The sequence below is a fragment of the Sinocyclocheilus grahami genome, unplaced genomic scaffold (genome assembly GCF_001515645.1).
Source record: "Sinocyclocheilus grahami isolate Dianchi unplaced genomic scaffold, SAMN03320097.WGS_v1.1 scaffold721.1, whole genome shotgun sequence".
NCBI classification, from domain to species: Eukaryota; Metazoa; Chordata; class Actinopteri; order Cypriniformes; family Cyprinidae; genus Sinocyclocheilus; species Sinocyclocheilus grahami.
In genome coordinates, this window is record NW_015505900.1 from 232,673 (window position 1) to 247,672 (window position 15,000).

At 31.0% G+C, this 15,000-nt stretch overlaps 1 protein-coding gene across 1 annotated transcript in view; it reads right to left on the reverse strand.

The window, feature by feature from the left end:
- Positions 1 to 15,000, reverse strand: part of LOC107560363 (sodium channel protein type 2 subunit alpha-like) — a 109,497-nt gene that overhangs the window by 6,123 nt on the left and 88,374 nt on the right. Inside the window, exons 13-16 of the mRNA XM_016244514.1 lie at positions 14,629 to 14,783; positions 9,507 to 9,680; positions 7,983 to 8,105; positions 695 to 967 (exon numbers count right to left, since the gene is read on the reverse strand). Of these exons, the coding sequence (XP_016100000.1) occupies positions 695 to 967; positions 7,983 to 8,105; positions 9,507 to 9,680; positions 14,629 to 14,783 (725 nt within the window). The remainder of the gene's footprint in view (positions 1 to 694; positions 968 to 7,982; positions 8,106 to 9,506; positions 9,681 to 14,628; positions 14,784 to 15,000) is intronic.

A 15,000-nucleotide genomic window follows, 5' to 3' on the forward strand; every position in this document is an offset into this window, starting at 1 on the left:
TATATATATATATATATATATATATATAATTAAATAAAATATTATTGCTTACATTTAAGATGTATTTATTTGAACTGCATATAAAGTTTCCAGCACATAAAATTTTTTATAAATCTGTTTTTAGGAGCAATAAAACATTATCTTCAAATGCCCTCAAATTCTAATAAAATAAATAAAAATTAATAAGTATAATAAGCATTACTTATAATACTTATTACTTATAATTTAATGCTACAATTATAATTAATGCATTTATCATTAATAAAATGGAAAAATAATACATAAAAAATAAATATTAAATAAAATATTAATACCTAAATTTAAGATTTATTTAAAATGCAAATAAAGTTTCCATCCACGGTTTTAAACTAATAATTAATGTGATGCATATTTAATGCCAGTCATACATTAATGAAACAAATCAGATTTCCACCATTAAATAAATAAATAAATAAAATTGTCATATTTTCTCCTTAACTATTTGCACCTATTTGGTTTTATTTAAATGGTCATATTCTCAGAATGCACTCATTCAGATTGATTAGAATCAGCATGCATGTGTTCATACTGAAAACAACTACATTTCTTCAGCTAAGAAAGTATGAACATGGTTAAAATGCTTAGCTGCAACATGCAATATGTAATTAGTTTATTAGCATCATAATGCATTTGAGTAACAGAAGCAAAGCCTCACCACTTGCAGCAGCGAGAGGTACCCGGCGCCCACGTTGTCGAAGTTGACCTTGACTTTGGACCAGTAGTACTGCGTGCTGTTCATCTCCAAGCACTCGCTCTTGTTGTTGATGAAGGAGGCGTTGAAGATGAAGCCGGTGCGGTTGACGCAGCGGCCGAACTTCCCGGCGAACAGGTTGACTCCCATGATGCTGAAGATCAGCCAGAAGATCAGACACACCAGCAGCACGTTCATGATGGACGGGATCGCGCCGATCAGAGCGTTCACCACCACCTGGTTACCGTGGAAACACAGCATCCTCAGATCAGCCGCTCTGTCCGGCGGGATTTACGGCTTTTATGCTCTCGCGTCAGCGATCTAAAACTCCCGATAACGCACACCGAGTGTCAAAGCACTTTAATAGCCATTCATAAAACATGAGCATTATTAAAAGCTGAACTCTACTGGATCAAATGCATCAGAGAAGTGCGGATTTTAACAGTAAACCTCACAAAAGCGGTCAAGAACATGCCTAGGTCACGCCAAAATCTAATCAATGTGCATTAAAAATAAAATGCATAAATCTGTTTTTATGAGCAATGCATATATAAAGGCATTGATATTTTTCCAATATATAATATATAGATTTTCACTAATAATAATATTTATTAATATATATACAGTACATGCACAGTCACACACATATATGTGTGTGTGTGTGTGTGTATTAAAATCTATAAATAGAGAGATTATTTATTTATTTAATAATATATAGAAAAATATTAATGCCTACATTATTTTCCATCCATTTGAATTCCACAGTTTTAACAAATTAATAATATAATGTGATTCATATTTGTCAGTCAAACATAAATGAAACAGGCCAGATTTCTGCACTAACTAACTAAATACATACATAAATAAAAAATAAGGTATAATTTATTATTAACTATTTGCATCTATTTGATTTTATTTAAATAATCATTATTTATTCCATGTTTAATTTAATTATTTAATTAATTAGGTAAAAAAATATGCACATATGCAATCACATTACGTTTATTAATTTGTTTATGCTAAAAATGTGTAATCAAATAAATAAATCTTAAATTTAGGCATGACTATCTTTCTATTTGTTATTTTTGTATTATTAAAAAAAAGGATATAAAATAAAAACAATTCTAAATGTCTTAAAATAGGCTTCAATTTCTGTATGTTAATAATATATGTATAATTTAATATAATAAATATTTTTTAACTTATATAAATGTATCTATAATAAATAATTGTATTTATTTTTTGGTGGGGCTGAAATGGACCGTCCTTGACACACTTCATCTGATTCACCAATAAATACATTTGTTAAATATCACATGCTGCTCATGCTTTGTGAATATGCGTGTGAAATAAAGCATGGCATAATCAGGAATCACGTCTGATCGTGAGCGTGCCGGCTGTATTGAGAGGACGGGAAAGTGCTGAGCGGGTTTAGATGGCGTCTGTGTGAGACAGCACTTTCTGAAGCGGCGTGACGTCTAATCTGATTTGCCAGATTTCTCATTGGCTTTCAGTGAGCGTGCAAACTTCAGTCCGGACAGAACTGCAGACGCATTACAGAAACACAACACTATATCAGCATTAATGCACTTCAGCTTGTTTCTTTAATCCATTTCAAATCAAACTTGATTTCTTAAATGGTTAAGGCAAGACACTACAGGCAGAAATATTGCCTTTCATGATTTTCATAAAGTGTTGTTTCAGACTCGTGAAAGAAAACATCTCAAATATACTTTTAAGTTTATTTTATGATTTGTTTTTTAGTAGTTGTTTTAGACTAGTGGAAAGAAAACATCCAAAATAGACTTTTTAGTTTATTTAATTATTATTTTTAGTTATAGTTTGTTACATAGTTATTATAGTTATCTAAAACTGAGACCATAAAACAATTTTTGTTACTTGAAATAAAATACATTTTAACTGAGATAAAATAAAACTAGTTGCCAAAGAGGCATTTTTCATTTTAATTTAGTTCAATTTGATTCAATAAAAATGTAAACTAAAACTAAAATGATAATAATACATCAATGCATTAGAGAAGTGCATGTTTATAAAAAAATATAAATATGCATATATATAATATGTATATTATATAATTATAAAAATTCAATTTAAGACATTAAAAAAAAATGACAAAAACACAACAAAAATTCAAATGAAAACAGCAAATATAAAAATAAAAATTAATTCAAAATCTTATTAAAATTATAATAATATATCAATGCATCAGAGAAGTGCATGTTTATAAAAAAATATAAATATGCATATATATAATATGTATATTATATAATTATAAAAATTCAATTTAAGACATTAAAAAAAAATGACAAAAACACAACAAAAATTCAAATGAAAACAGCAAATATAAAAATAAAAATTAATTCAAAATCTTATTAAAATTATAATAATATATCAATGCATCAGAGAAGTGCATATTTAAATTAAAAATATAAATATGCATATACAATATGTATATTATATAATTATAAAAATAATATTTCAGACAAAAACACAACAAAATTACTAAATGTAAATTAAAATAGAAAATGAAAAAAATAAATAAAACATATTCTTAAAAATTATAATAATATATATAATGATACTAATATAACCCAGATACAAATTTAACAGATTTACTTCTATATTCTGGTGTTATCCAATCTTCAGATTAATGTTCTGGAAATTAGTGCAGATTTTATTAAATAATGCCTCATTTGGATATTTAAACATACTATTTTTTTAGAAAACAAAATATATCAGTGATTCTTAATGTACTCAATCAGATGAGGAAGTATAGTGAAATCTATTAGTTTAATGTTTTATATTCAGTCTTGCCTTAAATCTCAAATGGCTGAAATATCACTGTATAACTAATATTATTAATATGTGACCCTGGAGCACAAAACCAGTCATAAGCGTCAGTTTTTCGAAATTGAGATGTATGCATCATCTGAAAGCTGAATAAATAGCTTTCCATTGATTGTTAGGATCGGACAATATTTGAAAATCTGGAATCTGAGGGTGCAAAAAAATCTAAATATTGAGAAAATCATCTTTAAAGTTGTTCAAATGAAGTTCTTAGCAATGCATATGACTAATCAAACATTAAGTTTTGATATATTTACGGTAGGACATTTACTAAATATCTTCATGGAACATGATCTTTACTTAATATCCTAATGATTTTTGGCATAAAAGAGAAATGTATAATTTTGAGCCATACAATGTATTGTTGGCTATTGCTACAAATATCCCCCAGCGACTTAACACTGCTTTTGTGCTCCAGGGACACAGATGTGAACGTGGTGCTGCCTGGTGTGTGAGGATGAGGAGGAGATGAAGATAACACTGAGTTTGTGAGACATTCAATTATCCAGAATACTGATGGTGTTTCCCAGCGGACAGAAAGCAGCTTCATCATTCATTCAGACTGTGTAATAATCTACCGCAAGCACAAACACTACTGTACACACACACCACGCTAACGGCCTGTAATACTGACAGCAAATCAAACACAATCATACATGCAACTGCAGGAAAGGGAAGATAACACTGGACAATTAACACTGAAGTCCTCCTTCTGTATGTCTATTTCAGTTTTTGATTTGATGCAAATGATCATCTACTTATATTTACTTTTATCTTTTATTTTATTCATTTTAATATTATCCTTCAGTGAGAAATCGCCTCAAAATGTCACTGTACTTTGTACTATTTAAATTATAATTTTTTATTCAGTTAAATAATTTATTCTTATGTTTATTTTATTATTTTTAATATAATCCATAAGTGAAAAATCTACTCAAAATGTGACTGTATTATGTAATATTTAATTATAATAAATGTATATGTAATTATATATATATATATATATATATATATATATATAATTTGTATTTATTATTTAATTATTTTTTAATATTATCCATATTAGTGAAACATCCATTTAAAATATCACTCTATTATGTAATGTTTTAATCATAATAATTTTTAAATTATATATTTCAATCTTATATTTATTTTATTATTTGTAATATTATATATTAGTGAAAAATCGACTCAAAATGTCACTGTATCATGTGATATTTTAATCAAAATAAATGTCAACTGAATCAAATATTTTATTCTCATAAATATTTTAATATAATCTATCAGTGAAAATCACTATTAATTATCATAAATGTATAGATATTTTATATATTGTATTCTTATATCTATTTTATTAATTTTAGTATGTCCCAAAATGTCACTGTATTATGTAATATTTTACTTACAATAAATGTATATATAGTTATATGCTTTATTCATAATTTAATTCAAATCCACTCAAAATGTCACTGCATTAATTTTGTTTATATTTTATGAGTTATTTGACTAAATAGTCCCATAGTTGCATCGCCTAATACTGGAAAGTCTTTCCCGTTTGCGCTGTAAAGCCTCCAGAAATAAATGAGACGTCACCTTTCAGAATCAGACATGCATGAAGATTAAACGGATCAGACTTGATTAAACAGAAGTGCGGTGAGAATATGAGAGATTAAAACACGCGCTAATGCTGTAATAACACGGCACAGAGGGACAGCGTTTAGCAGTGTGTTTACTGCCGGATCGATGGAGAGAAAGAAATCAACACAAACAAAAACATGAGTTTACTCTGCTGGCGTCAATCTGATGAAAACATCTCATTTCACACTAAAAATCAAAAAATGATCAATTATATTGTTTAATGTAAATTAAGTTTTTTAAATGGACCATTATGATTTGTTGTTGCATTATTATTTAAATGACTTAACTAATACATGATTAAACATGTTTCCCCCAAATTTTAATTTTATATATTTGTAATTCGCATTAATGTAAAAACGCATTAATATCAGCATAAATTAAAGGCAGTACAACAAACTATATATAAAAAATATTATTTTTAACCATTACTCTCATAAGAATTTGGGTTAAAAAATCTTAATTTCTCTCAAAAACAGCTTAATATTTTGAGTTTGGGCTGTAATGTCAACATAATTTCAGACCACTGATATTTTCTTTCTATCCCATTAATGAGATTTTAATAAACTATTCAAGAAATCTAACAGCAGATTAAACGACTGTAACCCTGTTTAAGCCAGCCTAAGGTGGTTAGGTGGTCTGGTTTGATGGTTTTAGAGGGGTTTTGGATGCTTGTTAACAGGGCGAGACCATCTTAAACCTACTAAACTCTTAAAAATAAAGATTCTTTATTGGCTTCTATTGGTTTCATGAAGAACCTTTAACATCCATGGAACCTTTCAATCGCACAGAAGGTTCTTTATAGTGGAAAAATGTTCTTTAGATTATTAAAATGTTCTTCATACCAAGAAAACAATGTTTTTTTTCGCTGCACACAAAAAAAATATATTTGAAGAACCAATTTTGATTGCCCAAAGAGCCATTCAGTGAAAAGTTCTTTAAAGAACCATCTTTTCTTAGTGTGAAGAACTTTTTAATAATCTAAAGAACCTTTTCCACTACAAAGAACCTTTTGTGCATTTGAAAGGCTCCATTGATGCTAAAGGTTCTTCATGGAACCATAAACCAAAATAAAGGTTCTCTACTGCCTTCTATTGGTTCCATGAAGAACCTTTAACATCCATTTAACCTTTCCAGGTTCTTTATAGTGGAAAAATGTTCTTTAGATAATTAAATGTTCTTCACACCAAGAAAACAATGGTTCTACTAACGGTTCTTTGGGGAACCAAAAATGGTTCTTCACTCTTAAAAATAATGTTTCCAAAACGGGGTTCTTGCAATGAGGCCGTAGAAGAACCACTTTTGGTTCCTCAAAGAACCTTTCAGTGATCCGTTCTTCTTTCTTGGTCTGAAGAACTTTTTAATGATCTAAAGAAACTTTTGTGCAATGAAAAGTTTTAATGGATGTTAAAGGTTCTTCATTAGAACCATCAATGCCAATACACTCCTAAAAATAAAGGTTCTTTATTGGCATTGATGGTTCCATGAAGAACCTTTAACATCCATTTAATCTTTCCATTACAGAAAAGGTTCTTTATAGTGGAAAAAAGGTTCTTTAGATTATGAAATGTTCTTCACTTTAAGAAAACAATGCTTCTTATAAGAACTGATCACTCAAAGGCTCATTGGCGAACCAAAAATGGTTCTTCTATGGAACAGCTACAGGACCCCCTTCTGAAACTTTTATTTTTAAGAGTGAGTTCTTAAAAGAACCATATTTTCTTAGTGTGAAGAACATTTTGATAATCTATAGAACCTGTTTCCACTATAAATAACCTTTTGTGCAATGAAACGTTTCCATGGATGTTAAATGTTCTTCATTAGAACCACCAATGCCAATACACTCCTAAAAATAAAGGTTCTTTAATGGCATTGATGGGTCCATGAAGAACCTTAGACATACATTGAATCTTTCCAGGTTCTTTATAGTGAAAAAGGGTTCTTTAGATCATTAAGGTGTCTTTCACAAAAATAAAATAATGGTTATTTTTAAAAGGCTCATTGGCGAACCAAAAATGGTTCTTCTACGGAACAGCTACAGAACCCCCCTTCTGAAATTTATTTTTAAGAGTGAGTTCTTAAAATAACCATCTTTTCTTAGTGTGAAGAACATTTTGATAATCTATAGAACCTGTTTCCACTATAAAGAACCTTTTGTGCATTTGAAAGGCTCAATGGATGTTAAAGGTTCTTCATGGAACCATCAATTTCAGGACAAATAAAGGCTCTCGATTGGCTTCTATTGGTTCCATGAAGAACCTTTAACATGCATTGAACCTTTCCAGGTTCTTTATAATGGAAAAAAGTTATTTAGATCATTAAATGGTGTTCTTCACACCAAGAAAACAATGGTTCTTTCAAGAATTGATCACTAAAGGTTCTTTGGGTAACCAAAAATGTTTTTTCTACGGCATCAATGTAAAACCCCCTTTTGGAAGCTTTATTTTTAAAAGTGTGGAAACTTTCCATTCAACAAAAGTTCTTTATAGTGGAAAAAGGTTTAAAACGTTCTGCTTCTTTCACTGAAAAGTTCTTTGGGGAACCAAAAATGGCTTTTCTAAGTAAAAACCCTTTTAAGAGCATACGACCATAAAACCACCACAGGCTGGTTTAAGAAGAAGTTTCTAATGACCGATATTTCTCTCCTCGGAAAATACGGAGCCTTCCTGTTTCTGTTCATAAAAATGAGCGAAATTGCCTGAGAACCTGTAGCATTAACAGATGTGACAGAGAGACGAGTGTATCTTACCCTCATGCCGTCAAACCGGGACAGCGCTCTCAGTGGCCTGAGGGCTCTGAGCGTTCTGAGAGATTTGATGGCAGCAAAGTCCGAGTAGCCTAGCGTGTTTGCTACAAGGCTTACGAGAGACACCTGAGTGACAGAGAGCCGAGGAGAAAGAGAAGATAGAAATGCAGCGTTAGGACCGCAATTACATCACACCCGCTGCAGTCCTGCGGAAGGAAACGAGGCGTCAGACTGCGGCGCTAGGAGGAAAATCGGGGGTTAGTTGTCACAGAAACCCGGTTCCGGCGAACTGTTAAGGAGAAATGCTGTTTTAAGCACCATTGGTGGTTGTTTCATCCCTCCTCTGTGACCTGTGAAGGACTGAATGGGGGTTTAGAGGGCAGCTGTCTATTGAGTCTACTCAGATGGTGCCATCGGCGCCGGGCCCCGGGCCCCAGTCAGAGCGGCTCTTACCCTCATCCCAGCAAAGCGAGACACGGCGCGGAGAGGCCGCAGCGCCCGGAGCGTCCGCAGAACCCGCATGGAGCCAATCTGATCATAATTGACCACACGTGCCACCAGACCAATCACTGACACCTGCATGAAGCGAATTATAGCTCGTTTAGTTTCCATGAGTTTCGCATGAAGTTCATATTTTCCATATTAATCAACTGGGATTGTTGTGTTCACGTTCCAATCAGTCTTTAGAAATAGAAAAAAGTAAATGCATTTAGTAGCTTTAAAAGTACTTGATCTTATCCATCATAAATATTAAAATCTCATAATTTTATTCATATTAATCAAATTGGATTGTTTTGTCCATGTTCTAGTCAATCTTTAGAAATCCAAAAACTATTTCAATGCAAAAGTAAATGCATTTCATATGCATTAAACAATTTTAAAAGTACTTGACGTAATTTATCATAATATTTTATTATATACATATACACACACATACATATATATATATATATATATATATATATATATATAAAATGTTTTTCTAAGTTTACGGAGTATTTTATTTGTATTTTTTACAAGAAATAACTATTTCAGTTTCTACATCATAACTTCATGTTTAATTCAGTGTGTTGCCTTTTCTTTGTGATTATGAAATTTACTAGCAATTTCTAAGTGAAAATTGTTTTAAAGTAAATCCTACAGCAATTTTTTTTTCAGAGTAGGTTCTTATTGTATCAGAATCAAACCAAATATGTGCACAAATACGAACTTATGTACACATACCTACACATACTGAAATAAAGGGCCAACACAAACAGCACTGTATCACTGGACTGAATCTGCAGCTCAAACAACAGCAAACATGATAATAATTATAAATGATCACCTTTTAATGTTACTGATGAAGAGCTGGAAAGCTGAACTACAGCTGATTTGATTATTATACAATACAAAAGTTGCTCTCTGTAAACCCGAGCTCATTCAATCTTCCCGAGATTTTAAATGTTTTATAATAAAGCACTTCTGCTGTTATTCATTTGCTGCACTTTGCAATCAGATGCTGGGGAAATAAATTGATGCACTTACAGCCACAATGAGAAAGTCCAGCCAGCACCAGTAGTTGGTGAAGTATTTCCTGAAACCGTAGGCGATCCACTTCAGACTCATTTCCAAGATGAAGATGTAGGTGAAGATCTTGTCTGCGTATTCAAGCACCACTTTGACCACTTTCCTTTGTTCAATGTAAATGTCTTCAAATGCCTTTCAACAGAGAGACGCAGAAGCAGCAGTGTGTTAACAAACCAGACGTACAGAACAAGCTGAGGAAGACTTCTGAAGACCTTCAGCGCTTCATTCGCTCATCTGTGTCACATTCATGTTATATTAACACATTGGACAGTGAACTGAATGAGGACGGATTGGGAAAATCTACTGAAATATGACAGAAAAGCAGCACGAACGTTTTATTAAAGGGATGTTTAGATTAATGACATTATAATATTATAAAGAAAGCAAGTAATTTGTGTTTAGACTATTGCTATTTTAGTATCACTGAGATACTGTTATCAGGGTTAACTAAAACTAAAACCAATAAAATAAAATTAAAAAAATGAATAAAAAGTTAATTCAACTACAATAAACATGGTTGGCAATGCAATGCAATAAAATGAAATGAAATGAAATTAAAACAAAAAATAAACTTATTTTGTTTTAGTTAATTGCCAAAGCAACATTTTAATTTAGTTTAACTTGATGTACTAAAATAACTAAAAAATTTAAAAATTAAATAAAAAATACTAAAAAAATATAGACATTTAAAAAAAAAAGAATTTTAATAAAAATAAATTAATAAATAAAAAAAATGACAAAACCGTTAAAATAATTACTAAAACTTTAACTACATTTAAATGTTGATTATTATTTCAATTTTAGTTTTAGTTATTTAAGTACATTATGTATAACTAAATCAAAATGAGAAATGTTGCATCAGAAAATTATATCGTATTTTTAATTTTATTTCAATAAACATTTATTTATTTAAAGTAATGAAGGAATGAAAATGTTGTTTTATGTTGGTTAACTATAATAACCCTTGTTTCGGTCATTGTTATTTTAGTACAGTATAACTGAGATACTATTATATTTGTATTCATATTTTAAATTTGCTTTTATTTTGATATCTTCCGTTTTTATTTTAATTCTAGTTAAAGTTTTAGTAATGTAGTTGTCGGTTTTTTTTGCCATTTTTACTAGTTTTTTAAAATGTTTTAAATATTTAATTTTTTAATATTTTATTTCAGTTAACATTTATTTATCTAAAGTAACATTTTTATGGTTTTATGGTTTTAATTTCAGTTAACTATAATAACCCTGGTGTTATTTTGGTACATTATAATTGAATATATTTGAATATAATTGAAATACTATTATAGCTTGTATTCATATTTTGAATTTATTTTAATTTTAACATTTTAACTATAGTTTTAGTAGTTTTAGCTCCTTTCTTTTGCCATTTTACTAGTCTTTTTAATATGACTATGTAGAGTTTTTATTAATTTGAGTCTAGTTAAACTAAATGAAAATGAGAAATGTTGCCTTGGCAACTAGCTGAAATAAAATAAGTAACATTTTTTAATTGTTAATTTTATTGCAGTTGTTTTTTATGTTAGTAACCCTGGTTTGGACCACTATTAGGATGAGTAAATGATGAATTTTCATTCTTGGATGATCTATTTCCTCTTTATTAAGCATCCAGACTGTTTGTCTGAGCGGTTCTACTCTACTGCACATACATGCACCGATGTCCAGCCGAACATCTGCGTCCACCGGACTCGCCGCTGCTTTTTGCAGACTGTGCTGTTTCTCATTTTCTGCTTACTTTCTGTTTTCATGTGTAATCATTCAAGTGCACGTCTGAAAGAACAGCTGCCTGCTGAAGCTGCTGGCAAATGCCACTAAAATACCAGCCGGTCTGCGCACACCTGGCACCCGGCTGTAAGACAGAGCTCTGACATTAGCCCCTCTCTGTGAGTCACACACGCAGGACTCTGATCTTTAAGAAAGAAGTGCACAGTCTTATATAATATTATGCAGCGAGAATATATTTTTCGCTCTGGCATTTACTGTTTTCTGTGTCATGCATAATCTCACAAAGCCAGAACTGGTAATGCACAGAGTCAACACGAAACCAACTGACGTCTTCCTGGTGTTATTGTGTATGATTCATCGGTGCATGTTATTATAAATGAAAACAAACATTTGTCTTTGTAATATTTTATCCTAGAGACACTCTTCACTACCTAATCGATTGCTAATATATAAAAGGTCATGCTTTATAGTTTTATGTCAAGTTGCGGTAAAGATTACAAGTAAAAGGGATTATGAAAGTCTTTCATGTTGAGTTTAACATGATAACCTTCATTGATGCATTAAAATACTATATAATGCTTAATATTAGTAAATTTAAACATATGCACACTAAGATTCAGAAGTCTCTTCTGCTCATCAGGGCTGCATTTATTTGATCAAAAAAACTGTAAAAATGTGAACTATTATTATAATTTGTGTATAACTATGTGAATATCTATTAAAATGTAATTTATTCCTGTGATCAAAGCTGTATTTTCAGCATCATTCCTCCAGTCTTCAGTGTCACATGATCTTCAGAAATCAGTATAATATGCTGATTTGCTGCTCAAGAAACATTTCTGATTATTATCAATGTTGAAAACAGTCGTGCTGCACAATATTTTTGTGGAAACCGTGATGCATTTAATGTATCAGGATTCACAGATGAATAGAAAGTTCAAAAGAACAGCATTTATCTGAAAAATAAACTTTTTTGTAACATTATAAATGTATTCACTGGCACTTTTGATCAATTTAATGCGTCCTTGGTGCATAAAAGTATTATTTTCTTAAAAAAACAAAAACATCAATCTAATTTACAAATAAATATGAAACTACTCGAATGCACATTATGATCCAATTCAATCAAAAAAATTTCAGTGATGCATTAATGAAAGTTACTTACCATGAAGTGTAAAGAGGAATAACTGCTTTAAAAAGCAATAAAACACATTTCTGCCTTATTTAACTTGATAAACCCTAAAAAACTCAAAAATCTCTGGCAACAAATACTAACAGCGGCTGTATGAAAGGATGAGTAAAGCTGCGTCCCAAATGACGCACTATGCACTCATACACTATGTACCTATGCACTATGTACTCAATCATGTAGTGTATGAAAAATATAAGGTTATTTTGTCATTCATAATCGGAGTCTCATAGCTCCTCCCCCTTCGGTACGTAATTAAAGCTGCGACAGTTGAGTGCATGAAGTGTCCAACATTCCACACTTAATTTTTTCGGTTATTTAAGTGCATCATCCGGGTATTTAAAGTGCACTTTTTCTTTTTGGAATTTTCAGTGTGAACGCACTACTCGCACTATTTATATACTACAACACGTCATAGAATAGTGCACAAGTACGCAATTTGAGACGCACCTTAAGACTGATTATTTCACAACACGGCTAACAGTCTGTGGCACGTGTTGATGTAGATTAGTGTCATCTGACATCTGCACATTTGCTGGCGTCTGACAGCTCTCTCATGGAGACGCAAGTTTTAGACTGAGGTTGACCAGTCAGCACAGGCCACAGGCCAGCTAGCAGGAAGTGAGCTGCCACTTCCTGCCAAACACACACCGATAGAGACAGCTTCTGTGCTCGGTGTGAAGTCAAAGCTGTCATAAGGTCAGTGAAGCAAAGTGAGACTCGAGTAAGACATCTTTACTGAGACAGTACAGGCAAAAACATTGCTTTGTCATGCACTGCTCAAGATTGAGATTTTGCTTCCAAAACAAGAATAAGAAAATAAAAAAATTATTTAAATAATTTAAAAAAGGCCTCTAACACTAGCTTGCTCTATTCTTTTTCAATTCTATCTGTTTTCTTTCTATTTATTATATGTTTAAAAAAAACCTTGCTACATGTACTGCGTTAAGCTAACTGAGACTTGTTCTAGCACTTGCTTATCATTGCTCTTTTGTTGATTTTGATTGCTTCTATTGTCCTCATTTGTAAGTCGCTTCGGATAAAAACATGCCTTCTTTCAGACTAGTGGAAAGAAAACATCCAAAATACATCTTCTTTTAGTATAATTCTAATAGTATAATTGCAAAAATAATATAGTTTTTATTAATATTTTGAATTAAATGATATGTTCTGTTATCATTTTAATACTAGTTAAAGTTTTAGTAATGTAGTTGTTTTTGGCCGTTTTTACCATTTTTTTCTATATAGTCTATATAGTTTTCATTAATTTTTATTTTAGTACATCAAGTTAAACTAAATGAAAATTAGAAATGTTGTCTTGGAAACTAGCTGAAATAAAAACAAGTTTCATTTTTTTATATTTTATTTTATTTCAGTCAATATTTATTTTATTTCAAATAAAAAATTTTTATGGTTTTAGTTTTAGTGAACTATAATAACCCTGGTTTGGACCACCATTCAGATGGGTAAATGATGAATTTTAATTTTTTCCTCTTTATTAAGTGTCCAGACTTTTAAGTGTTTATTTGATTGCACTTTGTCTATTCGCGCCTGTAGATTTCGATTACAACGCATATTTAAAAAGTTTTATCTCCACTTCATCAGCGCTTACATACACCAAAACTTACAGTTTTATTCCTCTCTATATTCTAAAGGTTTTTACTGAGGGGTTTGTTGATATATCATTCACTTCATTTTATACAACACTTTATTCCTAAAAACATAGCGAAAATTTATTTTTCCTGTCTGTTGACAGTATTTTGTGATTTATGGAGTGATAAAAACAGATATCCAAAATCCCCTCAGTAAAAACATTTAACATTAATATGTCAATAAAATCAAACAGGAAATCTGATCCTGGCTTTTTCCAATGTTCAGATTTATTCTCTGGAATGTTCGCAAATTAGTGCACATTTAATTAGATCAAGCCTCATTCGTGTGAATATAACATTTCAGAACCCTTTTAATACAAAACAATTGTCTTAATATTCTGTGATTAATCAACTGAGAAAGTATGTGATATCTATTAGTTTAAATATTCACCTCTAGTCTTGCCTCTCTCTTGCAACAAATCCTACTACTGCGACTGACCTCAATGCAAACAAGTTTTTACCATTCAGTGTGAACTAAAAATGTCATATTAAAGCTCACCAGCGCTCCACTGCTGAGGAGGATCATGAAGATGATGAAGGTCTCAAACCAGCTGTGCTCCACTATCTGATAACACGTCTTCCTCAGACGCCACCAGGCTCGACCAAGACCCTCGGACGTGTTGATATCACAGCACTTAAAGTGACGTACACAAACTGGAAAACAAAAACATTAAAGATTAATGATTAATAATTGGGTCAACGAAACAAAAATTGTTCCAAGATTATTAAAACATATATATATATATATATATATATATATATATATATGCACCAACCATACAAAGTAAAAATAAACACGTTGCACAAATATCATGAATTCTTTTACATCATTTTGTGGGAGTGACTACAGGGGACAATATTTCCTTTTGGT